We start from the raw sequence: 27,742 nt of genomic DNA, 5'->3' as shown, positions 1-27,742 counted from the left end.
CACTGTTATCAATATCACTCCATTGCAACTATCCTATGACAATAATTTTGCAATTTTTGCGATAACCTATTGGCATTTTTTTAACAAAAATAAACCAAGTCACGTAAGTAGATAAACAAAACCAGGACTAGAATTATAAAAGCTTGCAAATATTTGCAAATCATCATTCAGTCTTCAGCTTCTCGTTGGACACAAACATCAAACATGTCTACCTTCGCTGTTCTGTTGCTCTGCATCCAAGCTTGCTTGGTCCAGGTGAGTGAATTTTAGCCCTCTATATTTTATACACCACAATACTTTCAGCTTTGAACGTTATTGCAAACTAGCTGTTCCTGTGGGTACTTTTTCTTGCACCCAAATAATAATGGCCTATATGTCCTTTCTCAGGCTCTATACTATCTATTTAAATCGCAGTTTACAGACAGAAATATTTTCGCTTTTATAATATTTTTAAGGATAATTACATGTCTTACCAACACTTTCTCATTTTCAGAACGTATTCAGCTACTGCTCAACCCCAACCCTAGCTGGCGTCATTTCTTCTGCGGCTCCTATAGCCACTGCGTGTGGAGCAACCCTGGCTCCTGGTGCAGCCTACACTCCCTCATCCTACTCCCCCAGTTCCATCTCCTGTGGATCCTCAGCTGCCTACTCTCCTGCGTCAGCTTACGGTGGTACTGGTGAAGGCAATGTGGCTGTTGTCGGTGAGCTGCCGATCCTTGGAAAGTCCGTCATTGCTGGTCAGGTGCCCATCATGGGCGCTGTGAGCTTCGACGGTGCTCTGCCAGCTTATGGTGGCGTTTCCATCACTGGTAACTGTGCTTGTGGGTGCCAGACTATCTATGGATAATTCTTCAATTAAGAAATAAAATGTTCCTTTATATTAAATGCTTATGTTTGTTTTTGTTTCTGAAATGTACGTGATGTGTGCAATGAAATATTGGTGTGTCATCATTGCTCCATTTATGACTGATATTTGTACATTTCTTTATTTATTGTAAGTATTGCGTGTCACATTACACTTACAAATAAATATTGCATAAAGCATTAGACAATTTTGGTATGGTCTGTAGTATGCGCTTACAGACTATTTTTGACTGTTGACATTGCCCTAGTATTAAGTGGTCGCAAATTCGAATGCCATGCACGGGTTTTGATTCCCGGGTCAAACCGACATCGCGTTGTGGGTTTTAAGAAACTCACACAAGGCCGGCCCGGAGTCTGAAAATTGATAATGTTAGACCCTGTGTCTGGGAGTGAGGGCAGTTGTTGCTGCCACCTTTTTTATGGTAAATTATCAAATAATATTTCTTAAGCCCTTTATATATCCAGATCAATGTAACTCTTTCGAACAATTCCACAGTTTTAGTATTATTTTTGTTTATCTTGTTATAGTAATTTTCCTTGTCTTGTTTTTGTATGTATATGTGTGCGTCTGCGTAAAAATCAATGATTTTTCTTTTTCTTTCTTTCTTTCTTTCAGTCCCGGCAGGCTTTTGTTACTTAAACCTGGCAAGTGTTTTACAAGACTTTGTTAGTCAAGGTAAATAAGATTTCCTTTGATCAAAATAATCGTTTTTTTTTTTGTTCTGCACATGAGGAATTTCGATCATACCGAAAATCGATCTCAGTGGCGTGCACTTGGAGAGGCCTATGTCCAGCAGTGGACTGCTATAGGCTGATGATGGATGGATGGAAATAATCGTTGTTGTTTCTTCATATTTTTTTAAATATGTGGGTGAATAATTCAGGAGAAATACAAGTAAACAAATAACATTATTTTTTTATTTAGTTACTAAAACATACAATCAACGACATCTATGGCTCTTTCCACTTAGATCATTTATTGCAGCAACTGACAGCAAGCTTTTTACATATATTATCCAACAATAAAATTGCTTGCACAGGAACTTTACCATAATATATACAAGTTGATAATGCCCTCAACTAAAATTGCTCACATGCAAAGCATCCTAATCTTCTGGAAGTCGTAAAACCAGAATTAGGACCAAAAAAGGCAAAAAGACCAGAGCAATTACCCATACCCATAGAAGAGCCAAAATCGTCACCGCTGACAGAACTGAAACTACCTGAAGCAGAGGCAGCTTTGTTATTAGTTGTAAAGACTCCATAAGACTCAATAACTTTATCTTCTCTTAAAATTAAGCTGTTGTATATTTATTCTCATACAGTGGTACAAAACACTGGTACTCAGCTGGATTTGGTTTTGGCAAACATAATTGGGAAAAGTCTAGACAGATGATGATTGACTCTTAACATTAGCTTAACAACACAGTTACATAATAGATTTCCAAACGGTTCTGAAAATGCGACTTTCGGGCACTATTTCTGCTAACACTTAAATATATTATTTTTTGGGTGGGGGGAATGTTAAGCTTCTATATACTATTATTTAGGAAAACAGAATTATATTCAGTTAAGTTATGAAACTTGATGATTATTAACAACACAATAAAATAAAATAAAAAAAAACATTTTTTACTATAAGTAAAAGCTTGCCACTTTGTTGATTGCTTAGTAGACAATGATTTATATTGGCCTTTCTAAAATTTTATACCAAGTTATGTTATCATATCTATTGCTAACACTTGCATAAATGCACTTGATAATTTTATAATTTACTTAATCGTTCTTTCATAACATGTTTCTATATTGTAAAGCATTCAACTAGGGGTAGATTTTTGCAGAATTTATTTCAAGTATTAAACAAAAGACTAAGTAAATATTAACTACCAAACTTAAACAGATGTTATAATCGTTATTTAACTGTGGCAACACTGATATCATCGCAAAATTTTTCATTCTGTATTAGCCAAAGTGTCACAGGAAATTGTTTAATAACCTTGATAAATCTTTTGAGGAAAGAAAAAAAAACATAAAATACACCGAAACAATTCTTTATTTTTTTTTGGAAAAAATCAACAATAACATTTCTAAAAATAAAAATCTTTGAAGATGAATTTAGTACAGAACGTTACCAGCACATCCATTAAGACCGAATCTACCAGCTTGAGGAACTCCATAAGAAGCCACGGGGGCTACACCTGATACTGGGAAAGTAGCAGCAATTGGTGGAATAGCAGCACCAGGACCAAAAGCTGCACTGTCACTTGTCATAGCTGTCACACCGTTACCACAAGCATGGTTAATAGCACCAGCACCAGCAGAAGACATGGCACCTTCCATTCCAGTAGTACCAACGAAAGGCAGCTCACCAGCCACGGACAAAGGACCTTCGAAGACGTTCTCAGATACAATAGAGATTCCAGTTGGTGCGATGGCAGAGGTGCTAGTTACTGGTAGAGAACCGCCGCTGGTAGCAGTGAATTCCATAGCGGGGGCGTAGAATCCATCGGAAGCTAAGCCTCTGCCAGCGAAGTTGGCAGCAGCTAAGCCGTTGGCCAGTCCAGGGCCAGCTAAACCAGTTAATCCATATGAAGATCCAAGGCCGTAAGCAGAAGCGTCGATGCCACGGTTGAGGCATTGGCTGAAGGCGGACTGGAAGGAGAAAAAAGATAAATTAAATGATGACCAGTAAATTGATGATAATAATATAATTTTTCAGAATGTTTAATGAAGAAGAATTGGAAATAACGTTGAATCAGATGAAATCAATTGAAACTCTGACTACGCATCAGGTGGAATCGAGAGGAGATAGTACTTTTAAAGAAGATGATATGAACACTTGAAAGAAAAAAGGATATTTACCTGGAAGAAGACCGCCTGAGCGCAAAGGACAAGAAGAGTCTTGGCTGCCATTTTAAATCGTTGTATTTGCTGAATGCAAGTCACAACTTGATAATGATGTTCAATGCTAAAAACTGTCTTTTATATTGACCTCTTTATCAAAGTTAAGTAATACTGCAATAACAATTGTAAAATATAGGTAATATTATATTGTATAATTCGAAATTATTCCATCATTAATATAATGAAAAGTCACGTCTACATAATTGCGTGTTTTTGATAACGCATAACTATTTCACATAACAGCTTTTGTAATGTTTTTTGTTGGGTATAAAAGGGTAGTTTTTTTATTGCTTATCATTCAGTCTTCAGCCCCTCGTTGAACAAAAACATCAAACATGTCTCCCTTCGCTGTCGTGTTCCTCTGCATCCAAGCTTGCTTGGTACAGGTAAGTCAACAAATCAAAATAGCTAAAGATTATTGTCAGACTTCTGTTTGCAGTTAAGCTTGTCACATAAGAAAAAGAAAAGAACTACCCTTAATCTTTGGGTTTTCTATTACAGACTGTGTTCAGCCAGTGTCTCGGCGCGTACGCACCTGCCACCATCATCACCCCCGCCGCTCTCTCCACCGCCGCTCCCTGCGGCTCCGGCCTTGGCTACGGCACTGGTCTGGCTGGCTCCTACGGATTGGCTTCTGGTTTGGGTTATGACGGACTCGCCTACCCTGGCGCTGCCGGTTACGGCTCTGGAGTCGCCGCGTACGGCGGCGCCGGTGAAGGCAACGTGGCGGTCGCTGGTGAGCTGCCAGTCACCGGTAACACCGCTCTGTATGGACAGGTGCCCATCATGGGGGCTGTGAGCTTCGGCGGTGCTGTCCCGGCTGCTGGTGCCGTGTCTATCAGCGGCAACTGCGCTTGCGGCTGCGGAAACCAATACGTGTACTAATAAGAATATTCTGTACTAAATAAAGTAATCCTGATTTAAAAGAAACGCTCTTTCTTTCAATTTTGTTCTTCTGTCCTCATCGCAATTCATTTTTAGATCCTTCGTTCCTTCTATGTTTTAGTCTGTCATTTAGCAATTAATTGGAATAATTATTTGTATGTTTACTATAGAACGATTTTTAATTCTGCTATCCAGTCAGTACAGTATCAAAGCGTTTTTTTTTTCTTCTTCATTGTAAATATTTAATACATACTGTACTATATAATTCAATTTTAGAAATATGTACCTTATCGGGATATTAAAATTTATCTCTGATAGTCAGGAAAATACTAGTAATTTACTCCTGCGGCCAAACCACTGAGTAGATTAGGTTTATTTTTTTACAATTCGCCATAGAATATCATAAAGTATATATGATAGGATTTAATGTGATTAGGTACGACACACCCGATATGTAGGTTACATGTTCCATACTAATTTTCTGTTTGTTTGCATCTACCAACGCTTTCTCTCCGCCTACCAAAGGTAGACTGCTAGAGAACGCCTGAGGCGTTACTATACTTCCCTGCCGATTTCGGCTATGGTGACTGCTTTCAGTTATCATTGAGAGAAGAACTAGGATGATCAGCTCTTCTATGCGCCCTTTGATGGCTGCAGTACCCTATTTTATGTGTAAACGTGCGTGAGCATTGGCTGCACGTTAGAATACCGTCCACGTAGTTATAATGAATGGCTACTGGTGTTTTAGCCTTAAGAGCATCACGCTTCGCATCCAGTGCGGATTTCCTTTGCTCTTCGAAATCTTTGATCGCATTTTTTAGTAGGCCTCTCCATTCAGGGCGGCAAATGGCTTTTGTCTCCCAGTTCTGAGGATATCAGGCCTGAGGCGTTATGTCCTCCATTGTACTGTATGTGCAAGAAGTAATTAAATAAATAATGTATAGGGCAATTCACTTTTGTCGGATATCAGTACTAATAAATAGTATTCTATTTATAAATTTGCTTGCTGATATTTAATTTAAATATAGTAGTAGCAGTATTATTAACATTCTAAACCTTACAAATGTTTGAAAAATCATTATTTTTCTTCTTTTGTTAATCTTCATCATCCTTGTTTATTCATCCTTAATATTGAACTTCGCAGTCTGTTATTGTGTTCTGAAAAATGTCAAATTTTTTCCTCTGAGAATTGGGACACCTAGTTTTTTTGCTTTCACTGTGGTTTGACCCTATCTCACCTGATGGTAGGGAATACGTGGTTGCAGATAGACAGAGATGTACGCTTCTGGCTGGCATTATCACTCATGACATAAGATCGAACAGCTTCAAACAGGTACAGACCTCCAATTGGTGGCTTAGATAAGAACACAATAAACATTTTATCGAGAGGGGTGCAGCAACCTAGAGGTGTCCGAGATTTCTAAAATCCGCCTGACGGCCTCTAACGTGGAATGGACCCAGGAACGAGGTCAAATCACAAGTGTCTTGGCAGCAACTCGATATAATTAATGAAATTAAGGGTCAATTTTGGAATAACACATAGAATACTTTGCACAATTTGTGTTAGTTTTATTTTTACACCAAAAATATTGTATTCAGCAGTATACAGGAGCAGCAATTGGAGCACCGCAGCCGCACGCGCACTGTCCGGAGATAGACACGGCACCAGCAGCCGGGACAGATCCACCAAAACTGACAGCGCCCATGATGGGCACCTGTCCATACAGAGCGGTGTTACCGGTGACTGGCAGCTCACCAGCGACCGCCACGTTGCCTTCACCGGCGCCGCCGTACGCGGCGACTCCAGAGCCGTAACCGGCAGCGCCTGGGTAGGCGAGTCCGTCATAACCCAAACCAGAAGCCAATCCGAAGGAGCCAACCAGACCAGCACCGTAGCCAAGGCCGGAGCCTAGGCCGTAGCCGCAGGGAGCGGCGCCGGAGAGAGCGGCGGGAGCTGCACCCCCGCAGCCACACCCGATACCGAACACATTCTGTGGAAACAACATTACATGATTGACTGATTGATCGTAACTGACTATGAAGGAATACCGCAACTTAACTGCCTCGTTGGTCTAGCTGTCGCAAGTGCGGCTGCTGAGCACGAGGTCTCGGGTTCGATTCCCGAGTCGGGCCGAAATCGCTTTGTGGGTTTTAGAAGACTTTCACAAAGCAGCCCGGAGCCTGGAAGCTGGTGATTGATACACCCGTGCATCGGAGAGCACGTAAATGTCGGTCCTGCGCCTGATCTCTCGGTCTCCGGTCGTGTCGGATTACCGTCCCATCGGGCTATGAGAGTAAAGGAATAGTGAGTGCACCTGTGTCTGCGCAAATACTCGTGCACTATAACATTTCCTGCGTAGTTGGCTAATCTCCTTACATGAGAACAGCTGCCGTAGCCGATAATCGGCTAGGAGGACATCATCATGAAGGAATAAAGGAATTAGATGGAACACTCACCTGGACCAAGCAAGCTTGGATGCAGAGCAACAGAACGGCGAAGGTAGACATGTTTGATGTTTGTGTTCAACGAGAAGCTGAAGACTGAATGATGTTCCTACTTCTAGACCACGGTTATATAGTGCAAAAGTCTCCTCTTATCACAACAACGTGTTTTTGTTTCTATGTTCTGGTGAAACAAAGTCATGCACTTTTCTATTTCCCCACATTGCAACTACTGATAAAGGTGCGAAAAGTTCATTTCAAAATGCACAAATTGCTGCAACACAACTAGATAAGCACTACGTTTCAGTATAAATAGTGGATCGATTCTTGGAAAACTCATATTCAAGTTCACTTCGACACAAACTACAATGGCAGCCAAGATGATCCTCGTCCTCTGCGCTCAGGCGCTCCTCGTGCAGGTGAGATTTAATAGCTTCAAGTTGATATGTTATTTGAACGTGATGTTCATTGTTATATATTGTTATTTGCATAATTAATGCATCTGACACAGTTTATGTTACGTGATTGATAAGACAGTACCTAATGTAAGACCGTTTTCTAAGTACTCACAGATTCTTTGTTCTCAGAGTGCATTCAGCCAGTGCTGGGGACGTGCACCTATCGCTGGTCCTGCGTGCGGCTCAGCCTCGACAGGCTTGGCGGCTCCTGGTCTCATCGCCTCAGGGTGGGGAGCGTCCGGCTGTGCTGGTAACAGCTGGGCTGGCAACGGTCTGATTGGTCTGGACATCATCCCCACCAGTGGCGGAGCTCTGCCTGTCTCCAGCGTGTCCTCCATCGCTCCCAGCGGCCTCTCCATAAACTCAGAGAATGTGTTTGATGGTGCTCTGTCCGTGGCTGGTGAGCTGCCGTTCGTGAGTGCTGTGGCTTTGGAGGGCGTGCTGGCAAGCGGCGGTGCTGGCGCCGTCAGCTACAGCTGCGGTAACGGTGTTACTGCTATTGAGAGCATCGCTCCTGCTGGTGCCTATGGTGGTGCAGGTACCTATGGCGCTGCGTCTGCCTCAGGACTTGCTGCTGGCTATGGACTCGGCGCTGGTGCTATCCCTGCTGCCGGCCGACAACTTGGCTACGGAGCTCGCACCTGCGGATGTGGACAGTAAATGTCACCACCATGTTTCTGCAATGTAATAAACTGAAATACTGTGCAAATTATTCTGTACTTTTAATTCCTTCACTGTCACTGAAATCCTTAATAGTCTTTTGATTATTGACCGAATGGTTAAGATTTTTATTGAACCTTCTAATTTTAAGTGACGGAACCAATCGATATTGTTCGCAAGTACCATCATAAGCACCATGACAGGTCATTGTTTCATACCAGATTCTAAATAAATTCTTGAACTATCGTGAACAAATTTTAATAAAAAAGCATAGGTACTATTCAATCAACGAGTATATTACCGATAAAGGAATAACCTAAAATTAAATAAAAGCAACATATAAAGAAAAATAACTATAAAACGAAGTTATGCTACACAAAACTATCCGTAATATTGTAATATAAATAACTTCGGCTAACAAAAAGTCCTTGACCTCAAAAATAAAGGAAAACTGTTGTAATTCGGCCCAAAATTTTGACCCTAAATCACTGACGCAGCGGTTAACCGTTAACAGCCCTTTAAGGAGTACAACCAATCTTGTTGAAACAAAACTAGGTGAAGGTGATATCAGAGGTGCAGCCAGGATTCTATTTAGTAGCGATGTTGTGGCGCCATGCTCTCCGGATACTCTTACAGCCCTGGAGAGCAAACACCCGGCCCCCGCAGATGGTCTTTCCTTTCCCGACCCTCCCCTTCCTGATACAAATATCCTCACAGTTACAGGTCGACAAGTGGCTGAGGCTGTAAATTCTTCCCAAAGCGTATCCGCCGGTGGCCTCGACGGCCTGACTCCGCAACATCTTAAAGATTTAACGAGCTCGGGCGCCGGGGACGCCGGTGCGGAGCTTCATGGAGCTTACAGCCTTAACCAATGTGATGCTCTCCGGCAGTGTGCACGATGATGTCCTCGACGTCTTATATGGCGCTAATCTATGCGCCCTTAAGAAAAAGGACGGCGGTATTCGTCCCATTGCCGTGGGAACAACATATCGTCGTATAGCAGCCAAAATCGGTTGCAAATTTTACAGTGAGGAACTTTCGAACAAATTTCAGCCCCTACAGTTGGGATACGGTTCCAAAGGGGGCTGCGAGGCTGCTGTACACGCTTTGTCGGCCTACCTAAATTGTGGCAAAGGAGAGGTCATCCTGAAGGTTGACATCAAAAATGCTTTCAATTCCGTAAACCGGGACACCCTGTTGGCTGAAGCACAAAAAGAAGTACCCAACATTTATAGTTTTCTCTATCAATGTTACAGGCAGCCATCAAAATTACTCTATAAGGACAACCTATTGGAATCTGCAGCAATTGGGCCAGTAATTTTCAGTCTAGCCATTCACCCGATCATTCGAGAGCTAAATTCCAAATTCAACGTTTGGTATCTAGATGATGGAACCCTGGGAGGCGATGTAGAGACCGTATTTCAGGATTTCATTCATTTAAAATATAAATTTCATTCCATTGGTTTAGAACTTGGTTTAGAAATTTTTAGGTATAATTATTGACAGTCAACTTTCATGGAAACCACAGGCCGAGGAGATTTGCAAGAAATTATGTAAATCCGCATACATCTTATATAATTTGACAAAAAAAGTTAACACTGATACAATTCTTATTGCTTATCACGGTCTGGTTGTTTCAGTTTTAAGATATGGAGTTGTTTTTTGGGGTAATTGTAGTGAAAGAGAAAGGATTTTCAGAGGCCAAAAATATTGTCTTAGATCAATGACTGGAATAAATTCAACAGACAGCTGTGTCCCTATGTTTAAGTCTCTCAATTTACTTACTTTTCCATCAATCTACATCTTAGAAATGGCATTGTTTGTAAAGGGTAATATGAGTTTGTTTTGTTCAAGGATAGATCACTCGACAAGACCGACATTAATGAGATCCCAATATAACAATCTTTTATATACAGGTAAATTTAAAACAGCACTGCTAAAAAAGAGTATAATGCATATGGGTCCAGTGGTATACAATAAAATACCTGACAGTATAAAAAACTGTACATTAGAATTATTTAAAAAGAAACTAAAAAAATTGCTGGTTGAAAAATGTTATTATACAATAGATGATTTTTTGAACGACGAATGTATATGATTATTTATAAAAAAATAATTTCTTCATGACTCCCAATTTTACTATTTATATTAGTCATGTTTTATTATTTTAATCTTCCATCGTTTTTGTTTTTTTTATTTGTATTATTTTATTATTGACATTGTACCATCGTTTTTTTTGTTTTTTATTGTATTATTTTATTATTGTCATTGTATTTCTTAACTATATATTGAACTTTTGAACTATACATTGAATTTTGGACAATATTTTAACACAATTTGATTTAAGACAAATAATTGCATTTTTTTTAAAATTATATTTTATAAAAGGACGATGGGCGTTTTGGTACCCTGTCCAACAGTGCTGATTCTAGTACCGTTGCGTAGGTCTTGGCAAGGCAAAAAAAAAATACTATGAGGACTAGTTCCAAATCCTTGTCCATTTCACGTGACATCGACTAACAGAATGTGTAATGTTCATAAATCGTCAACGTAGATGTAGTTCTTAAATCCAACTGTATTCAATAAAAACTGGTAAAGCAACAAAAAAACAGGAATTTGGCCTTCTTAAAATGTTTGCCTGCCCACTGCTTTAAAAAAAGACTGTGCAATCCTTTGCAGTTCACGCAGAACTAGATTATGTATTTGATGAAAGTCTTTCAGTATTTACAATCAATTAAGGTTGCAAAGTCAGGGGACGATGTTAACATAGTACATATTACCACTTAATCTTGCTCCTCAAGAAGTGCTGAGATAATGATGAATTTCTTCTTAAAAAAAGATGAATAGAAATGTTTTGAACTTTTGTCAAATCAGATGACGATTGTGTTTCCGTAGTATGACTACATAGACTATCACAACTTTTAGATTATAATAGAGTGTATCTCAAACAATGTAAGATGTCTAATAACTGAGTTTAAAATTATTACACTGACGACATATGCCTCTTAATGAATTTGCATATATGGATGACATACTTGTTTCTATGTCGATTCAATTTTTATCGTTACTCGGATCGGACAGCTAATTGAGGCAAGCCCCATAGTTTTTATTATTCTTCATGTAAATACCTTTCTAATGATATATCATACGTTACTGTTGGAGCGGGTACCAAATCCCATACAAAGTGCCCATTGTCCTTTTGCATGCCTCATGGTAGAATGTACTGGACTCTACTTTCACTTAACACCATATTTTTGTACCTACATTCATAGCAAATAAATAATTTCATTTCATTTCATTTCATTTCATTTCAACTAAATTGTACAAAATGCGAATTATTTATTACCATCGTTTATTACTGACACGACTGACAGACAAATGACAATATCCAAATTTCAATCATTAGCACCACAGATTAAAATTATAGATAAACAGTCTCTCCGCCTCCTTGGGGCTCCCATCCTAGACCAATCTTTTTCTACATTTATTTCGGAAAAAATTGATAATTTCAACGATATTTCGGTACGCCTACAGAAAATTACAATGCATTCGGCCATCACAATTATTCGACACTGCTGTTTTGGTCCTAAATTTACATATTACCTCCGTTCTTCTCATCTCTTTAAACATAGACACCTTTTGGACCCAATTGATAATATTATCCGCCATACCCTCAGCTCCATTCTCAATGTGGCCCTGGACGACCGAGCCTGGCAGCAAGCCACATTACCCATCCGGATGGGAGGTCTCGGCGTCCGCAAAATTACCAGTATTAGTTTACCGGCATTCATATCCTCGGTTCACGGCACCGAGAAGTTAGCCAGGAATATTCTTGCTTCAACACTGGTTGACTTTGAGATGCCGCACATAGCCGAGGCTATGGATGCATGGAAAATTACATGCCCGAATGAAAATCTACCCAGCAACCCGTCTTCCCAGAGACAGTGGGATGAGCCGCTCTGCAGAGTAACCCGGAATAATTTAATAGAAACGGCAATTACTCCTGCTGAGCGAGCGCGCCTACTGGCTGTGGGTAGATGGGAGTCGGGACTTTGGCTACAGGCACTACCGTCGTCAAACATTGGCACCATGTTTGACGACACAACTTTCCGCCTCGCTACCTGTTTACGTTTAGGAGCACCGTGCTGCTCCCCTCATCGCTGCCACTGTGGTGAGGCTGTCACCAGCCTCGGACACCACGGCCTGTCGTGCAGCCGTAGTGTGGGCCGTATTGCGCGGCACGCAAATATCAACGACATTATACGTCGGGCTCTTGTTGCCGTCGGGGTGCCAGCTGTACTGGAACCAAATGGCCTGGCACGCGACGACGGTAAGAGACCAGACGGCATGTCTTTATTCCCTTGGAAGATGGGTAGGCCTTTAGTATGGGACGCAACCTGCGTCGATACTCTTGCGCCATCCCATCTTCCAAGTTCTGCGTGCTGTGCTGCTGCTGCCGCTGCGGCCGCGGAGAACCTCAAGCGGCGGAAATATAGTGGCCTTGTCGGCAACTATATTTTCGAACCGTTTGGGGTTGAAACCCTCGGGTCGTGGGGTCCGAATGCGCACACCCTATTTAAAGACCTGTCTAGGCGGCTGGTTGACGCTTCTCGTGACCAAAAGGCTGGCTATAACCTCGGACAAAGGATCAGCATGGCCATCCAACGAGGTAATGCTGCCAGCCTCTTGGGTACGCTCCCAGTTGACAGCGATGGGGATGAATTTTTTGACGCCTTTTAGATATAGTGTATATATACATATATATATATATATATTTTTTTTTTATTGTTCTGCTAGGAAAGTTTTTTTTTGTGCTGTAAATATCTATGTATAACTTTGTAAATAAATCTATAATTACCTTCTTAAAAAAAATAAAAATAAATAAATACTTAAATAATATACTACATACTACTATATTACATTAAACGCCTTCCTCTCTTCTAACTATTTTGCTGTGTCCATCAGGGTCCATAATTGTGACTACCTCTATTATTTTATATTTACCGCCAAATGTACATTATGGAATGCAATAAATGATATGATATGATACGAATCATACAATTTTGACTAATTGACAAACATTGATGCGCACAACATCTTTGGGTCAGCAGAACAAAAAAAAATGTTAACAGGTAACTGTGCAATGTATTTTGATTGAAAATAATAGTATGTGACTGTTATTTATATTATTGAATCCTCCAATTATTTGTCCGTTTTGGTGGCGACAAAAAATATTTGTAAATGGTGAAATAATATTAACTTTCATCAGGATTTTCAAAATACCGAATCTAAAACTGGCATTTTATTTGAATCGACTTCAAAAAAAGTAAAAAAAAATCAAAATAAATAAATAAAAAACAATAAAAAGTCAAAAAATAACTAATTTTAGGTGCATCGGCCTAGAAGTCGCTGTCTAATGGATATGTCGCAGGGATATGATAAAAACGGAGATTTGATCAATTCTCTAAGGGATTTGATCAAATCACGGAGGATGTTAAAATAACAACACGATTTTATCTTTTCCCTAAACAAATCTAGTGAATAGAACAAATCCCTAAATTGGTTTAGTGAAATGACAAAAATAATTTTGCTTTGATATTTTAAAGGTTTATTTGGTAAAATAGACATAATTATGATAATCAGGTGTGTGTAATACAAGGAAATATTGATATAAAAAATCACCATTACTCAGAAAAATATTTTTTTTTTAAAGAATGAACAAAAATTTCTTTAAAAACTTAAAAATATTTTAGTTGCGTATGATATGCCTATTTGTAATAACCACTTATTAAAACATGTAACTGATTTGTGGCATCGTGAATTACATAAAGGAATTTCTTACAGGCGCAAGACAAGAACTGACATGTTTTTTGTCATTTCACTGAACCAGTTTAGGGATTTGTTCAATTCACTAGATTTGTTTAGGGAAAAGATAAAATCGTGTTGTTATTTTAACATCCTCCGTGATTTGATCAAATCCCTTAGAGAATTGATCAAATCCCCGTTTTTATCATATCCCTGCGACAGATATACCGAAGTTTATTTCCCCACTGACTTTTAGGCCGATGCACCTTATTTTTTTTTTCTGGCGTTTTAGTGTTATTTATTTATTTTAAACTAGGCCAAGGAAATCGTCACGAATAATGACGTATTCTGTTGCAGCTATAACGAAGAATGTTCAGAATAAATTAAATTAGCCACTTGAAAAGTCTCGAAATATAGTGCTACGTAAAGATTTTAGTCCAGGTTCAGCTGAGTTAGCAGATCGTCGATTATTGTTAATTTGACTATAAACTCTACCTATGCCATTTTCTTCAAAACATTGAAGTTTGCAATCCACCAAAATTATTTGCGAGCATTGTCTTCAGGATAAGAACTACCGATGAAGCTACATGAGGAAATCTTATGAGTTGATGGTGGATGTAATGAGAAATGACAGCAAAATTCTTGTGGTATATTCTCAATTTATACTCTTCCATGTCTTGTTTGTATAAGAAATAGTAGCTCACACAATGAGGAAAGTAGTAAGTGAATAAAACATAGTATACTTTGCAGAATTCATGATAGTTTTATTTTCACGCAAAAATGTATGTAATTTCAGCAGTACACAGGAGCAACGACTGGAGCACCGCAGCCGCACGCGCACTGTCCGGAGATAGACACGGCACCAGCAGCCGGGACAGATCCACCAAAACTGACAGCGCCCATGATGGGCACCTGTCCATACAGAGCGGTGTTACCGGCGACTGGCAGCTCACCAGCGACCGCCACGTTGCCTTCACCGGCGCCGCCGTACGCGGCGACTCCAGAGCCGTAACCGGCAGCGCCAGGGTAGGCGAGTCCGTCATAACCCAAACCAGAAGCCAAACCGTAGGAGCCAGCCTGACCAGCACCGTAGCCAAGGCCGGAGCCTAGGCCGTAGCCGCAGGGAGCGGCGCCGGAGAGAGCGGCGGGAGCTGCACCCCCGCAGCCGCACCCGATACCGAACACATTCTGTGGAAACAACAATACATGATTGACTGATTGATCGTAGCTGACAATGAGTGATATATGAAGGAATTAGATGGAACACTCACCTGGACCAAGCAAGCTTGGATGCAGAGCAACAGAACGGCGAAGGTAGACATGTTTGATGTTTGTGTTCAACGAGAAGCTGAAGACTGAATGATGTATTATGCATACGCCCAAGCGTGGCTCAGCTATGGCGTCATACTCTGGGGGAACAGCACTGATTCACATACCATATTTACCCTACAAAAGAATATCATCCGTATATTAACAAATATAGATCAATTAGACAGCTGTAAACCTCATTTTCAGAAACACAAAATATTAACACTTCCTTGTCTATATATTTTAGAAATTTGCAAATTTGTCCGAAAATATCCAGAATTTTATAAAACTCGCGAAGAAATCCAAAGTAAACATAACTTAAGGCATAAAAATAGATTAAATTTACCTACATCCAGACTTAAAATACACTCTTCCGGTCCGTTAGTAAGCTCCATCAAAGTATATAACAATCTACCAAAGAACATAAAAGATGAACCTAAAACCACAATATTTATAAAGAAATTAAAGCAATTCCTCAATGACAAATGTTACTATACAATAAAAGAATACATGGAAGACAAATCCTTTAAAAAATAAAAACTATATAAAAAGTACACGCATATAAGACACAACATAAACACACACACACACATACACACAAACTCACACACCCACTCACACCGACACTCACATGTACACTAATTAATATTATGTTATTAAGTATAATTATAATTTAGTATTAAGCTACTGTTAAACTTCTCCAACTACTTTAAGCTGTGCCCTATTGGGTCCATATTGTATCTAAAACTATAATGTACCACCTATAATGTAACATATGGAATGCTAATAAAGGATTGAGTATTGAGTATGTTCCTACTTCTAGACCACGGTTATATAGTGCAAAAGTCTCCTCTTATCACAACAACGTGTTTTTGTTTCTATGTTCTGGTGAAACAAAGTCATGCACTTTTCTATTTCCCCACATTGCAACTACTGATAAAGGTGCGAAAAGTTCATTTCAAAACGCACAAATTGCTGCAACACAGCTAGATAAGCACTACGTTTCAGTATAAATAGTGGATCGATTCTTGGAAAACTCATAGTCAAATTCACTTCGACACAAACTACAATGGCAGCCAAGCTGATCCTCGTCCTCTGCGCTCAGGCGCTCTTCTTGCAGGTGAGCTACGAACATACTTATTAACTGTTCTAAACCAAAGGAAATGTGCATTACCATTGAAAAGAGTATGACATAATTAAAAGTATATGACACACTTTATAATAATACGTGATCGATAAGACAATTCAGTGTCAATGCACCATCACATCTGCTGATATAATTACTTTTCTTTCTAATAGTAAACGAATACCTAAATGTTTCGTTTCTAGACTGCATTCAGCCAGTGCTGGGGTCGCGCACCTATCGCTGGTCCTGCGTGCGGCTCAGCCTCGGCAGGCTTGGCGGCTCCTGGTCTCATCGCCTCAGGGTGGGGAGCGTCCGGCTGTGCTGGTAACAGCTGGGCTGGCAACGGTCTGATTGGTCTGGACATCATCCCCACCAGTGGCGGAGCTCTGCCTGTCTCCAGCGTGTCCTCCATCGCTCCCAGCGGCCTCTCCATAAACTCAGAGAATGTGTTTGATGGTGCTCTGTCCGTGGCTGGTGAGCTGCCGTTTGTGAGTGCTGTGGCTTTGGAGGGCGTGCTGGCAAGCGGCGGTGCTGGCGCCGTCAGCTACAGCTGCGGTAACGGTGTTACTGCTATTGAGAGCATCGCTCCTGCTGGTGCCTATGGTGGTGCAGGTGCCTATGGCGCTGCGTCTGCCTCAGGACTTGCTGCTGGCTATGGACTCGGTGCTGGTGCCATCCCTCTTGCTGGCCGTGGTCTAGGCTACGGATCTTCTGCCTGTGGATGTGGACAATACTGAATGTCACCGCCTTGCAACTGCTATATAAAATAAACTGAAATATGATGCAAAGAATTTGTACTTTTAATTCCATAACAGAAATCCTGATTAGTGTTTTAATGTAATCCACATGCTGATTGATGAAAACAAATAATAGGAATATGGATAAATATGAAACTAATTTAACTTGTTAGAAACTTACTACCACACGTACCTTACATTACGAGTTATCCCTAAGAATGTTGAAAAATGCAAGTAAAGCTAGTGTGCCTTATTATAAAATTATACAAAGCAATTTTTTAATACTACTGTGTGCCCTTCATACCCTACCCTATAATAGCCGCTGCCCGTCCGCACGTCTATTAATAGTCTATGTATATTGAGTATTTCGTACCTTCTTCTCTTCTTCCTCCGAGCCTTTTTCCCAACTATCTTGGGGTCGGCTTCCAATCTAAAAAGATTCAGTTGAGTACCAGCGCTTTACAAGAAGCGACTGCCTATCTGACCTCCTCAACCCAGTTACCCGGGCAACCCAATACCCCTTGGTTAGACTGGTATCAGACTTATTGGCTGCTGACTACCCGTAACGACTGCCAAGGATGTTCAATGACAGCCGGGACCTACAGTTGAACGTGCCATCCGAAACACAGTCATTGGTGTCTAAGATATACTTAGAAAGTACATACAAACTTAGAAAAGTTGCATTGGTACTCGAGAGGTTGGGGTTGGTTCTTTGCCCACTAGGCCACCACGACCTAATCACATTAAATCCTTTTACATACACTTTATGATATTTTATGGCATATTGTAAAAAAAAATAACCTAATCCATTCAATGGTTTAACTACAAGAGTAATTTTTAGTTTTCATAATTTACATCATGTGTAAAACAGAGATAAAGTTAGGAGTATCGAATGTTTTTTTTACCGGTTGACAGCTGGCAGTTTTCAAGGATAAATTTCCGTTGTTTGTAATGACTATGGTGAATGAATGAATGGTGTTCTAATTCTCGCACACTTTGATTCCATTTACTTCGTTTGAAAAATGCTGCCAGCCTCTTGGGTACGCTCCCAGTTGACAGCGATGGGGATGAATTTTTTGACGCTTTTTTACGTATTTTATTTTTTTCTTTGTGCTAATCGACATATATTAACCAGTGTGATTAGGTACAACACATATGTACATACCATGTATATGAATATACCTACCTATTAATAAAGCCAAAACAACGGGCAGGTTCATTCTCATTACATTTTCAAAGACGATTATTGTTAATTCGACCAAAGACTAGGCCTATGACATTTTCAAAAAATATTATTTATGTTAGTTAAGTTTCTTGGGAAAGATTTCACCAAAATTACAAGTTCATGGTGCGAGCATCGCCTTCAGAATAAAAAATACTGTTGTTGATACATGATGCAATCTTACGGTTAATGGTGAATTTGGTGACAAATAACAGGAAGGTTTCACTCTAATACTGAAACATAAGTATATCAATTAATTTTGTATATGTCTTGTTTTAGAAGAAGGATCTTGGTAACTTACACAATGATGAGGAAGTAATATGAGGAATAAATAAAATATAAAATACTTTGCACAATAATTCATGATCGTTTTATTTTCACGCAGAAAATGTATGTAATTTCAGCAGTATACAGGAGCGGCGACTGGAGCACCGCAGCCGCACGCGCACTGTCCGGAGATAGACACGGCACCAGCAGCCGGGACAGATCCACCAAAACTGACAGCGCCCATGATGGGCACCTGTCCATACAGAGCGGTGTTACCGGCGACTGGCAGCTCACCAGCGACCGCCACGTTGCCTTCACCGGCGCCGCCGTACGCGGCCACTCCAGAGCCGTAACCGGCAGCGCCAGGGTTGGCGAGTCCGTCATAACCCAAACCAGAAGCTAAACCGTAGGAGCCAGCCAGACCAGCACCGTAGCCAAGGCCGGAGCCTAGGCCGTAGCCGCAGGGAGCGGCGCCGGAGAGAGCGGCGGGAGCTGCACCCCCGCAGCCGCACCCGATACCGAACACATTCTGTGGAAACAACAATACATGATTGACTGATTGATCGTAGCTGACAATGAGTGATATATGAAGGAATTAGATGGAACACTCACCTGGACCAAGCAAGCTTGGATGCAGAGCAACAGAACGGCGAAGGTAGACATGTTTGATGTTTGTGTTCAACGAGAAGCTGAAGACTGAATGATGTTCCTACTTCTAGACCACGGTTATATAGTGCAAAAGTCTCCTCTTATCACAACAACGTGTTTTTGTTTCTATGTTCTGGTGAAACAAAGTCATGCACTTTTCTATTTCCCCACATTGCAACTACTGATAAAGGTGCGAAAAGTTCATTTCAAAACGCACAAATTGCTGCAACACAGCTAGATAAGCACTACGTTTCAGTATAAATAGTGGATCGATTCTTGGAAAACTCATAGTCAAATTCACTTCGACACAAACTACAATGGCAGCCAAGCTGATCCTCGTCCTCTGCGCTCAGGCGCTCTTCTTGCAGGTGAGCTACGAACATACTTATTAACTGTTCTAAACCAAAGGAAATGTGCATTACCATTGAAAAGAGTATGACATAATTAAAAGTATATGACACACTTTATAATAATACGTGATCGATAAGACAATTCAGTGTCAATGCACCATCACATCTGCTGATATAATTACTTTTCTTTCTAATAGTAAACGAATACCTAAATGTTTCGTTTCTAGACTGCATTCAGCCAGTGCTGGGGTCGCGCACCTATCGCTGGTCCTGCGTGCGGCTCAGCCTCGGCAGGCTTGGCGGCTCCTGGTCTCATCGCCTCAGGGTGGGGAGCGTCCGGCTGTGCTGGTAACAGCTGGGCTGGCAACGGTCTGATTGGTCTGGACATCATCCCCACCAGTGGCGGAGCTCTGCCTGTCTCCAGCGTGTCCTCCATCGCTCCCAGCGGCCTCTCCATAAACTCAGAGAATGTGTTTGATGGTGCTCTGTCCGTGGCTGGTGAGCTGCCGTTTGTGAGTGCTGTGGCTTTGGAGGGCGTGCTGGCAAGCGGCGGTGCTGGCGCCGTCAGCTACAGCTGCGGTAACGGTGTTACTGCTATTGAGAGCATCGCTCCTGCTGGTGCCTATGGTGGTGCAGGTGCCTATGGCGCTGCGTCTGCCTCAGGACTTGCTGCTGGCTATGGACTCGGTGCTGGTGCCATCCCTCTTGCTGGCCGTGGTCTAGGCTACGGATCTTCTGCCTGTGGATGTGGACAATACTGAATGTCACCGCCTTGCAACTGCTATATAAAATAAACTGAAATATGATGCAAAGAATTTGTACTTTTAATTCCATAACAGAAATCCTGATTAGTGTTTTAATGTAATCCACATGCTGATTGATGAAAACAAATAATAGGAATATGGATAAATATGAAACTAATTTAACTTGTTAGAAACTTACTACCACACGTACCTTACATTACGAGTTATCCCTAAGAATGTTGAAAAATGCAAGTAAAGCTAGTGTGCCTTATTATAAAATTATACAAAGCAATTTTTTAATACTACTGTGTGCCCTTCATACCCTACCCTATAATAGCCGCTGCCCGTCCGCACGTCTATTAATAGTCTATGTATATTGAGTATTTCGTACCTTCTTCTCTTCTTCCTCCGAGCCTTTTTCCCAACTATCTTGGGGTCGGCTTCCAATCTAAAAAGATTCAGTTGAGTACCAGCGCTTTACAAGAAGCGACTGCCTATCTGACCTCCTCAACCCAGTTACCCGGGCAACCCAATACCCCTTGGTTAGACTGGTATCAGACTTATTGGCTGCTGACTACCCGTAACGACTGCCAAGGATGTTCAATGACAGCCGGGACCTACAGTTGAACGTGCCATCCGAAACACAGTCATTGGTGTCTAAGATATACTTAGAAAGTACATACAAACTTAGAAAAGTTGCATTGGTACTCGAGAGGTTGGGGTTGGTTCTTTGCCCACTAGGCCACCACGACCTAATCACATTAAATCCTTTTACATACACTTTATGATATTTTATGGCATATTGTAAAAAAAAATAACCTAATCCATTCAATGGTTTAACTACAAGAGTAATTTTTAGTTTTCATAATTTACATCATGTGTAAAACAGAGATAAAGTTAGGAGTATCGAATGTTTTTTTTACCGGTTGACAGCTGGCAGTTTTCAAGGATAAATTTCCGTTGTTTGTAATGACTATGGTGAATGAATGAATGGTGTTCTAATTCTCGCACACTTTGATTCCATTTACTTCGTTTGAAAAATGCTGCCAGCCTCTTGGGTACGCTCCCAGTTGACAGCGATGGGGATGAATTTTTTGACGCTTTTTTACGTATTTTATTTTTTTCTTTGTGCTAATCGACATATATTAACCAGTGTGATTAGGTACAACACATATGTACATACCATGTATATGAATATACCTACCTATTAATAAAGCCAAAACAACGGGCAGGTTCATTCTCATTACATTTTCAAAGACGATTATTGTTAATTCGACCAAAGACTAGGCCTATGACATTTTCAAAAAATATTATTTATGTTAGTTAAGTTTCTTGGGAAAGATTTCACCAAAATTACAAGTTCATGGTGCGAGCATCGCCTTCAGAATAAAAAATACTGTTGTTGATACATGATGCAATCTTACGGTTAATGGTGAATTTGGTGACAAATAACAGGAAGGTTTCACTCTAATACTGAAACATAAGTATATCAATTAATTTTGTATATGTCTTGTTTTAGAAGAAGGATCTTGGTAACTTACACAATGATGAGGAAGTAATATGAGGAATAAATAAAATATAAAATACTTTGCACAATAATTCATGATCGTTTTATTTTCACGCAGAAAATGTATGTAATTTCAGCAGTATACAGGAGCGGCGACTGGAGCACCGCAGCCGCACGCGCACTGTCCGGAGATAGACACGGCACCAGCAGCCGGGACAGATCCACCAAAACTGACAGCGCCCATGATGGGCACCTGTCCATACAGAGCGGTGTTACCGGCGACTGGCAGCTCACCAGCGACCGCCACGTTGCCTTCACCGGCGCCGCCGTACGCGGCCACTCCAGAGCCGTAACCGGCAGCGCCAGGGTAGGCGAGTCCGTCATAACCCAAACCAGAAGCCAAACCGTAGGAGCCAGCCTGACCAGCACCGTAGCCAAGGCCGGAGCCTAGGCCGTAGCCGCAGGGAGCGGCGCCGGAGAGAGCGGCGGGAGCTGCACCCCCGCAGCCGCACCCGATACCGAACACATTCTGTGGAAACAACAATACATGATTGACTGATTGATCGTAGCTGACAATGAGTGATATATGAAGGAATTAGATGGAACACTCACCTGGACCAAGCAAGCTTGGATGCAGAGCAACAGAACGGCGAAGGTAGACATGTTTGATGTTTGTGTTCAACGAGAAGCTGAAGACTGAATGATGTTCCTACTTCTAGACCACGGTTATATAGTGCAAAAGTCTCCTCTTATCACAACAACGTGTTTTTGTTTCTATGTTCTGGTGAAACAAAGTCATGCACTTTTCTATTTCCCCACATTGCAACTACTGATAAAGGTGCGAAAAGTTCATTTCAAAACGCACAAATTGCTGCAACACAGCTAGATAAGCACTACGTTTCAGTATAAATAGTGGATCGATTCTTGGAAAACTCATAGTCAAATTCACTTCGACACAAACTACAATGGCAGCCAAGCTGATCCTCGTCCTCTGCGCTCAGGCGCTCTTCTTGCAGGTGAGCTACGAACATACTTATTAACTGTTCTAAACCAAAGGAAATGTGCATTACCATTGAAAAGAGTATGACATAATTAAAAGTATATGACACACTTTATAATAATACGTGATCGATAAGACAATTCAGTGTCAATGCACCATCACATCTGCTGATATAATTACTTTTCTTTCTAATAGTAAACGAATACCTAAATGTTTCGTTTCTAGACTGCATTCAGCCAGTGCTGGGGTCGCGCACCTATCGCTGGTCCTGCGTGCGGCTCAGCCTCGGCAGGCTTGGCGGCTCCTGGTCTCATCGCCTCAGGGTGGGGAGCGTCCGGCTGTGCTGGTAACAGCTGGGCTGGCAACGGTCTGATTGGTCTGGACATCATCCCCACCAGTGGCGGAGCTCTGCCTGTCTCCAGCGTGTCCTCCATCGCTCCCAGCGGCCTCTCCATAAACTCAGAGAATGTGTTTGATGGTGCTCTGTCCGTGGCTGGTGAGCTGCCGTTTGTGAGTGCTGTGGCTTTGGAGGGCGTGCTGGCAAGCGGCGGTGCTGGCGCCGTCAGCTACAGCTGCGGTAACGGTGTTACTGCTATTGAGAGCATCGCTCCTGCTGGTGCCTATGGTGGTGCAGGTGCCTATGGCGCTGCGTCTGCCTCAGGACTTGCTGCTGGCTATGGACTCGGTGCTGGTGCCATCCCTCTTGCTGGCCGTGGTCTAGGCTACGGATCTTCTGCCTGTGGATGTGGACAATACTGAATGTCACCGCCTTGCAACTGCTATATAAAATAAACTGAAATATGATGCAAAGAATTTGTACTTTTAATTCCATAACAGAAATCCTGATTAGTGTTTTAATGTAATCCACATGCTGATTGATGAAAACAAATAATAGGAATATGGATAAATATGAAACTAATTTAACTTGTTAGAAACTTACTACCACACGTACCTTACATTACGAGTTATCCCTAAGAATGTTGAAAAATGCAAGTAAAGCTAGTGTGCCTTATTATAAAATTATACAAAGCAATTTTTTAATACTACTGTGTGCCCTTCATACCCTACCCTATAATAGCCGCTGCCCGTCCGCACGTCTATTAATAGTCTATGTATATTGAGTATTTCGTACCTTCTTCTCTTCTTCCTCCGAGCCTTTTTCCCAACTATCTTGGGGTCGGCTTCCAATCTAAAAAGATTCAGTTGAGTACCAGCGCTTTACAAGAAGCGACTGCCTATCTGACCTCCTCAACCCAGTTACCCGGGCAACCCAATACCCCTTGGTTAGACTGGTATCAGACTTATTGGCTGCTGACTACCCGTAACGACTGCCAAGGATGTTCAATGACAGCCGGGACCTACAGTTGAACGTGCCATCCGAAACACAGTCATTGGTGTCTAAGATATACTTAGAAAGTACATACAAACTTAGAAAAGTTGCATTGGTACTCGAGAGGTTGGGGTTGGTTCTTTGCCCACTAGGCCACCACGACCTAATCACATTAAATCCTTTTACATACACTTTATGATATTTTATGGCATATTGTAAAAAAAAATAACCTAATCCATTCAATGGTTTAACTACAAGAGTAATTTTTAGTTTTCATAATTTACATCATGTGTAAAACAGAGATAAAGTTAGGAGTATCGAATGTTTTTTTTACCGGTTGACAGCTGGCAGTTTTCAAGGATAAATTTCCGTTGTTTGTAATGACTATGGTGAATGAATGAATGGTGTTCTAATTCTCGCACACTTTGATTCCATTTACTTCGTTTGAAAAATGCTGCCAGCCTCTTGGGTACGCTCCCAGTTGACAGCGATGGGGATGAATTTTTTGACGCTTTTTTACGTATTTTATTTTTTTCTTTGTGCTAATCGACATATATTAACCAGTGTGATTAGGTACAACACATATGTACATACCATGTATATGAATATACCTACCTATTAATAAAGCCAAAACAACGGGCAGGTTCATTCTCATTACATTTTCAAAGACGATTATTGTTAATTCGACCAAAGACTAGGCCTATGACATTTTCAAAAAATATTATTTATGTTAGTTAAGTTTCTTGGGAAAGATTTCACCAAAATTACAAGTTCATGGTGCGAGCATCGCCTTCAGAATAAAAAATACTGTTGTTGATACATGATGCAATCTTACGGTTAATGGTGAATTTGGTGACAAATAACAGGAAGGTTTCACTCTAATACTGAAACATAAGTATATCAATTAATTTTGTATATGTCTTGTTTTAGAAGAAGGATCTTGGTAACTTACACAATGATGAGGAAGTAATATGAGGAATAAATAAAATATAAAATACTTTGCACAATAATTCATGATCGTTTTATTTTCACGCAGAAAATGTATGTAATTTCAGCAGTATACAGGAGCGGCGACTGGAGCACCGCAGCCGCACGCGCACTGTCCGGAGATAGACACGGCACCAGCAGCCGGGACAGATCCACCAAAACTGACAGCGCCCATGATGGGCACCTGTCCATACAGAGCGGTGTTACCGGCGACTGGCAGCTCACCAGCGACCGCCACGTTGCCTTCACCGGCGCCGCCGTACGCGGCCACTCCAGAGCCGTAACCGGCAGCGCCAGGGTAGGCGAGTCCGTCATAACCCAAACCAGAAGCCAAACCGTAGGAGCCAGCCTGACCAGCACCGTAGCCAAGGCCGGAGCCTAGGCCGTAGCCGCAGGGAGCGGCGCCGGAGAGAGCGGCGGGAGCTGCACCCCCGCAGCCGCACCCGATACCGAACACATTCTGTGGAAACAACAATACATGATTGACTGATTGATCGTAGCTGACAATGAGTGATATATGAAGGAATTAGATGGAACACTCACCTGGACCAAGCAAGCTTGGATGCAGAGCAACAGAACGGCGAAGGTAGACATGTTTGATGTTTGTGTTCAACGAGAAGCTGAAGACTGAATGATGTTCCTACTTCTAGACCACGGTTATATAGTGCAAAAGTCTCCTCTTATCACAACAACGTGTTTTTGTTTCTATGTTCTGGTGAAACAAAGTCATGCACTTTTCTATTTCCCCACATTGCAACTACTGATAAAGGTGCGAAAAGTTCATTTCAAAACGCACAAATTGCTGCAACACAGCTAGATAAGCACTACGTTTCAGTATAAATAGTGGATCGATTCTTGGAAAACTCATAGTCAAATTCACTTCGACACAAACTACAATGGCAGCCAAGCTGATCCTCGTCCTCTGCGCTCAGGCGCTCTTCTTGCAGGTGAGCTACGAACATACTTATTAACTGTTCTAAACCAAAGGAAATGTGCATTACCATTGAAAAGAGTATGACATAATTAAAAGTATATGACACACTTTATAATAATACGTGATCGATAAGACAATTCAGTGTCAATGCACCATCACATCTGCTGATATAATTACTTTTCTTTCTAATAGTAAACGAATACCTAAATGTTTCGTTTCTAGACTGCATTCAGCCAGTGCTGGGGTCGCGCACCTATCGCTGGTCCTGCGTGCGGCTCAGCCTCGGCAGGCTTGGCGGCTCCTGGTCTCATCGCCTCAGGGTGGGGAGCGTCCGGCTGTGCTGGTAACAGCTGGGCTGGCAACGGTCTGATTGGTCTGGACATCATCCCCACCAGTGGCGGAGCTCTGCCTGTCTCCAGCGTGTCCTCCATCGCTCCCAGCGGCCTCTCCATAAACTCAGAGAATGTGTTTGATGGTGCTCTGTCCGTGGCTGGTGAGCTGCCGTTTGTGAGTGCTGTGGCTTTGGAGGGCGTGCTGGCAAGCGGCGGTGCTGGCGCCGTCAGCTACAGCTGCGGTAACGGTGTTACTGCTATTGAGAGCATCGCTCCTGCTGGTGCCTATGGTGGTGCAGGTGCCTATGGCGCTGCGTCTGCCTCAGGACTTGCTGCTGGCTATGGACTCGGTGCTGGTGCCATCCCTCTTGCTGGCCGTGGTCTAGGCTACGGATCTTCTGCCTGTGGATGTGGACAATACTGAATGTCACCGCCTTGCAACTGCTATATAAAATAAACTGAAATATGATGCAAAGAATTTGTACTTTTAATTCCATAACAGAAATCCTGATTAGTGTTTTAATGTAATCCACATGCTGATTGATGAAAACAAATAATAGGAATATGGATAAATATGAAACTAATTTAACTTGTTAGAAACTTACTACCACACGTACCTTACATTACGAGTTATCCCTAAGAATGTTGAAAAATGCAAGTAAAGCTAGTGTGCCTTATTATAAAATTATACAAAGCAATTTTTTAATACTACTGTGTGCCCTTCATACCCTACCCTATAATAGCCGCTGCCCGTCCGCACGTCTATTAATAGTCTATGTATATTGAGTATTTCGTACCTTCTTCTCTTCTTCCTCCGAGCCTTTTTCCCAACTATCTTGGGGTCGGCTTCCAATCTAAAAAGATTCAGTTGAGTACCAGCGCTTTACAAGAAGCGACTGCCTATCTGACCTCCTCAACCCAGTTACCCGGGCAACCCAATACCCCTTGGTTAGACTGGTATCAGACTTATTGGCTGCTGACTACCCGTAACGACTGCCAAGGATGTTCAATGACAGCCGGGACCTACAGTTGAACGTGCCATCCGAAACACAGTCATTGGTGTCTAAGATATACTTAGAAAGTACATACAAACTTAGAAAAGTTGCATTGGTACTCGAGAGGTTGGGGTTGGTTCTTTGCCCACTAGGCCACCACGACCTAATCACATTAAATCCTTTTACATACACTTTATGATATTTTATGGCATATTGTAAAAAAAAATAACCTAAT

At 41.6% G+C, this 27,742-nt stretch overlaps 12 protein-coding genes across 12 annotated transcripts; 6 read left to right on the top strand and 6 right to left on the bottom strand.

The window, feature by feature from the left end:
• Nucleotides 1-190: 190 nt before the first annotated feature.
• On the top strand, nucleotides 191-4,656 carry LOC124643207 (mRNA decay activator protein ZFP36L3-like). The gene is made up of 5 exons (XM_047182087.1): nucleotides 191-255; nucleotides 494-839; nucleotides 3,048-3,337; nucleotides 4,098-4,157; nucleotides 4,273-4,656. Exons 1-5 carry the CDS (start codon nucleotides 205-207, stop codon nucleotides 4,654-4,656), a joined length of 1,131 nt encoding a protein of 376 aa, XP_047038043.1. The 5' UTR covers nucleotides 191-204.
• LOC124643325 (chorion class B protein Ld34-like) lies at nucleotides 2,913-3,793 on the bottom strand. Its single transcript, XM_047182264.1, has 2 exons — nucleotides 3,730-3,793; nucleotides 2,913-3,519 (listed from the first exon to the last, which is right to left on the bottom strand). The coding sequence occupies exons 1-2, from the start codon at nucleotides 3,778-3,780 to the stop codon at nucleotides 2,983-2,985; spliced, it is 588 nt and encodes a 195-aa protein (XP_047038220.1). The 5' UTR covers nucleotides 3,781-3,793; the 3' UTR covers nucleotides 2,913-2,982.
• Nucleotides 4,657-6,251: 1,595 nt separating the features above from the next.
• LOC124643326 (chorion class A protein Ld12-like) lies at nucleotides 6,252-7,182 on the bottom strand. Its single transcript, XM_047182265.1, has 2 exons — nucleotides 7,114-7,182; nucleotides 6,252-6,647 (listed from the first exon to the last, which is right to left on the bottom strand). Exons 1-2 carry the CDS (start codon nucleotides 7,162-7,164, stop codon nucleotides 6,252-6,254), a joined length of 447 nt encoding a protein of 148 aa, XP_047038221.1. The 5' UTR covers nucleotides 7,165-7,182.
• A 260-nt stretch (nucleotides 7,183-7,442) lies between these two features.
• Nucleotides 7,443-8,226, top strand: LOC124643323 (chorion class B protein Ld34-like). The gene is made up of 2 exons (XM_047182263.1): nucleotides 7,443-7,517; nucleotides 7,686-8,226. The coding sequence occupies exons 1-2, from the start codon at nucleotides 7,467-7,469 to the stop codon at nucleotides 8,214-8,216; spliced, it is 582 nt and encodes a 193-aa protein (XP_047038219.1). The 5' UTR covers nucleotides 7,443-7,466; the 3' UTR covers nucleotides 8,217-8,226.
• Nucleotides 8,227-14,813: 6,587 nt separating this feature from the next.
• On the bottom strand, nucleotides 14,814-15,370 carry LOC124643381 (chorion class A protein Ld12-like). The gene is made up of 2 exons (XM_047182358.1): nucleotides 15,293-15,370; nucleotides 14,814-15,209 (listed from the first exon to the last, which is right to left on the bottom strand). Exons 1-2 carry the CDS (start codon nucleotides 15,341-15,343, stop codon nucleotides 14,814-14,816), a joined length of 447 nt encoding a protein of 148 aa, XP_047038314.1. The 5' UTR covers nucleotides 15,344-15,370.
• A 1,017-nt stretch (nucleotides 15,371-16,387) lies between these two features.
• Nucleotides 16,388-17,195, top strand: LOC124643448 (chorion class B protein Ld34-like). The gene is made up of 2 exons (XM_047182436.1): nucleotides 16,388-16,449; nucleotides 16,659-17,195. Exons 1-2 carry the CDS (start codon nucleotides 16,399-16,401, stop codon nucleotides 17,190-17,192), a joined length of 585 nt encoding a protein of 194 aa, XP_047038392.1. The 5' UTR covers nucleotides 16,388-16,398; the 3' UTR covers nucleotides 17,193-17,195.
• Nucleotides 17,196-18,774: 1,579 nt separating this feature from the next.
• LOC124643389 (chorion class A protein Ld2/Ld41-like) lies at nucleotides 18,775-19,371 on the bottom strand. Its single transcript, XM_047182370.1, has 2 exons — nucleotides 19,294-19,371; nucleotides 18,775-19,210 (listed from the first exon to the last, which is right to left on the bottom strand). The coding sequence occupies exons 1-2, from the start codon at nucleotides 19,342-19,344 to the stop codon at nucleotides 18,815-18,817; spliced, it is 447 nt and encodes a 148-aa protein (XP_047038326.1). The 5' UTR covers nucleotides 19,345-19,371; the 3' UTR covers nucleotides 18,775-18,814.
• A 264-nt stretch (nucleotides 19,372-19,635) lies between these two features.
• On the top strand, nucleotides 19,636-20,443 carry LOC124643452 (chorion class B protein Ld34-like). The gene is made up of 2 exons (XM_047182440.1): nucleotides 19,636-19,697; nucleotides 19,907-20,443. Exons 1-2 carry the CDS (start codon nucleotides 19,647-19,649, stop codon nucleotides 20,438-20,440), a joined length of 585 nt encoding a protein of 194 aa, XP_047038396.1. The 5' UTR covers nucleotides 19,636-19,646; the 3' UTR covers nucleotides 20,441-20,443.
• A 1,579-nt stretch (nucleotides 20,444-22,022) lies between these two features.
• On the bottom strand, nucleotides 22,023-22,619 carry LOC124643385 (chorion class A protein Ld12-like). The gene is made up of 2 exons (XM_047182364.1): nucleotides 22,542-22,619; nucleotides 22,023-22,458 (listed from the first exon to the last, which is right to left on the bottom strand). Exons 1-2 carry the CDS (start codon nucleotides 22,590-22,592, stop codon nucleotides 22,063-22,065), a joined length of 447 nt encoding a protein of 148 aa, XP_047038320.1. The 5' UTR covers nucleotides 22,593-22,619; the 3' UTR covers nucleotides 22,023-22,062.
• Nucleotides 22,620-22,883: 264 nt separating this feature from the next.
• Nucleotides 22,884-23,691, top strand: LOC124643456 (chorion class B protein Ld34-like). The gene is made up of 2 exons (XM_047182444.1): nucleotides 22,884-22,945; nucleotides 23,155-23,691. Exons 1-2 carry the CDS (start codon nucleotides 22,895-22,897, stop codon nucleotides 23,686-23,688), a joined length of 585 nt encoding a protein of 194 aa, XP_047038400.1. The 5' UTR covers nucleotides 22,884-22,894; the 3' UTR covers nucleotides 23,689-23,691.
• A 1,579-nt stretch (nucleotides 23,692-25,270) lies between these two features.
• On the bottom strand, nucleotides 25,271-25,867 carry LOC124643387 (chorion class A protein Ld12-like). Its single transcript, XM_047182367.1, has 2 exons — nucleotides 25,790-25,867; nucleotides 25,271-25,706 (listed from the first exon to the last, which is right to left on the bottom strand). The coding sequence occupies exons 1-2, from the start codon at nucleotides 25,838-25,840 to the stop codon at nucleotides 25,311-25,313; spliced, it is 447 nt and encodes a 148-aa protein (XP_047038323.1). The 5' UTR covers nucleotides 25,841-25,867; the 3' UTR covers nucleotides 25,271-25,310.
• A 264-nt stretch (nucleotides 25,868-26,131) lies between these two features.
• Nucleotides 26,132-26,939, top strand: LOC124643454 (chorion class B protein Ld34-like). Its single transcript, XM_047182442.1, has 2 exons — nucleotides 26,132-26,193; nucleotides 26,403-26,939. The coding sequence occupies exons 1-2, from the start codon at nucleotides 26,143-26,145 to the stop codon at nucleotides 26,934-26,936; spliced, it is 585 nt and encodes a 194-aa protein (XP_047038398.1). The 5' UTR covers nucleotides 26,132-26,142; the 3' UTR covers nucleotides 26,937-26,939.
• Nucleotides 26,940-27,742: the final 803 nt, after the last annotated feature.

The sequence above is a fragment of the Helicoverpa zea genome, chromosome 27 (assembly GCF_022581195.2).
Source record: "Helicoverpa zea isolate HzStark_Cry1AcR chromosome 27, ilHelZeax1.1, whole genome shotgun sequence".
Taxonomy (NCBI): Eukaryota; Metazoa; Arthropoda; class Insecta; order Lepidoptera; family Noctuidae; genus Helicoverpa; species Helicoverpa zea.
This window is presented reverse-complemented; position numbering and strand designations above follow the sequence as displayed.

Bases quoted from the DNA above. Each gene is read 5' to 3' on its own strand.
- LOC124643207 (XM_047182087.1), top strand. From the start codon at position 205: ATGTCTACCTTCGCTGTTCTGTTGCTCTGCATCCAAGCTTGCTTGGTC. The intron at 840-3,047 runs TCTATGGATAAT...GAACTCCATAAG, and splicing joins TGCTTGTGGGTGCCAGACTA to AAGCCACGGGGGCTACACCT. The intron at 4,158-4,272 runs GTAAGTCAACAA...TTTCTATTACAG, and splicing joins TCCAAGCTTGCTTGGTACAG to ACTGTGTTCAGCCAGTGTCT.
- LOC124643325 (XM_047182264.1), bottom strand. From the start codon at position 3,780: ATGGCAGCCAAGACTCTTCTTGTCCTTTGCGCTCAGGCGGTCTTCTTC. The intron at 3,520-3,729 runs GTAAATATCCTT...TTCTCCTTCCAG, and splicing joins CTCAGGCGGTCTTCTTCCAG to TCCGCCTTCAGCCAATGCCT.
- LOC124643326 (XM_047182265.1), bottom strand. From the start codon at position 7,164: ATGTCTACCTTCGCCGTTCTGTTGCTCTGCATCCAAGCTTGCTTGGTC. The intron at 6,648-7,113 runs GTGAGTGTTCCA...TTGTTTCCACAG, and splicing joins TCCAAGCTTGCTTGGTCCAG to AATGTGTTCGGTATCGGGTG.
- LOC124643323 (XM_047182263.1), top strand. From the start codon at position 7,467: ATGGCAGCCAAGATGATCCTCGTCCTCTGCGCTCAGGCGCTCCTCGTG. The intron at 7,518-7,685 runs GTGAGATTTAAT...CTTTGTTCTCAG, and splicing joins CTCAGGCGCTCCTCGTGCAG to AGTGCATTCAGCCAGTGCTG.
- LOC124643381 (XM_047182358.1), bottom strand. From the start codon at position 15,343: ATGTCTACCTTCGCCGTTCTGTTGCTCTGCATCCAAGCTTGCTTGGTC. The intron at 15,210-15,292 runs GTGAGTGTTCCA...TTGTTTCCACAG, and splicing joins TCCAAGCTTGCTTGGTCCAG to AATGTGTTCGGTATCGGGTG.
- LOC124643448 (XM_047182436.1), top strand. From the start codon at position 16,399: ATGGCAGCCAAGCTGATCCTCGTCCTCTGCGCTCAGGCGCTCTTCTTG. The intron at 16,450-16,658 runs GTGAGCTACGAA...TTTCGTTTCTAG, and splicing joins CTCAGGCGCTCTTCTTGCAG to ACTGCATTCAGCCAGTGCTG.
- LOC124643389 (XM_047182370.1), bottom strand. From the start codon at position 19,344: ATGTCTACCTTCGCCGTTCTGTTGCTCTGCATCCAAGCTTGCTTGGTC. The intron at 19,211-19,293 runs GTGAGTGTTCCA...TTGTTTCCACAG, and splicing joins TCCAAGCTTGCTTGGTCCAG to AATGTGTTCGGTATCGGGTG.
- LOC124643452 (XM_047182440.1), top strand. From the start codon at position 19,647: ATGGCAGCCAAGCTGATCCTCGTCCTCTGCGCTCAGGCGCTCTTCTTG. The intron at 19,698-19,906 runs GTGAGCTACGAA...TTTCGTTTCTAG, and splicing joins CTCAGGCGCTCTTCTTGCAG to ACTGCATTCAGCCAGTGCTG.
- LOC124643385 (XM_047182364.1), bottom strand. From the start codon at position 22,592: ATGTCTACCTTCGCCGTTCTGTTGCTCTGCATCCAAGCTTGCTTGGTC. The intron at 22,459-22,541 runs GTGAGTGTTCCA...TTGTTTCCACAG, and splicing joins TCCAAGCTTGCTTGGTCCAG to AATGTGTTCGGTATCGGGTG.
- LOC124643456 (XM_047182444.1), top strand. From the start codon at position 22,895: ATGGCAGCCAAGCTGATCCTCGTCCTCTGCGCTCAGGCGCTCTTCTTG. The intron at 22,946-23,154 runs GTGAGCTACGAA...TTTCGTTTCTAG, and splicing joins CTCAGGCGCTCTTCTTGCAG to ACTGCATTCAGCCAGTGCTG.
- LOC124643387 (XM_047182367.1), bottom strand. From the start codon at position 25,840: ATGTCTACCTTCGCCGTTCTGTTGCTCTGCATCCAAGCTTGCTTGGTC. The intron at 25,707-25,789 runs GTGAGTGTTCCA...TTGTTTCCACAG, and splicing joins TCCAAGCTTGCTTGGTCCAG to AATGTGTTCGGTATCGGGTG.
- LOC124643454 (XM_047182442.1), top strand. From the start codon at position 26,143: ATGGCAGCCAAGCTGATCCTCGTCCTCTGCGCTCAGGCGCTCTTCTTG. The intron at 26,194-26,402 runs GTGAGCTACGAA...TTTCGTTTCTAG, and splicing joins CTCAGGCGCTCTTCTTGCAG to ACTGCATTCAGCCAGTGCTG.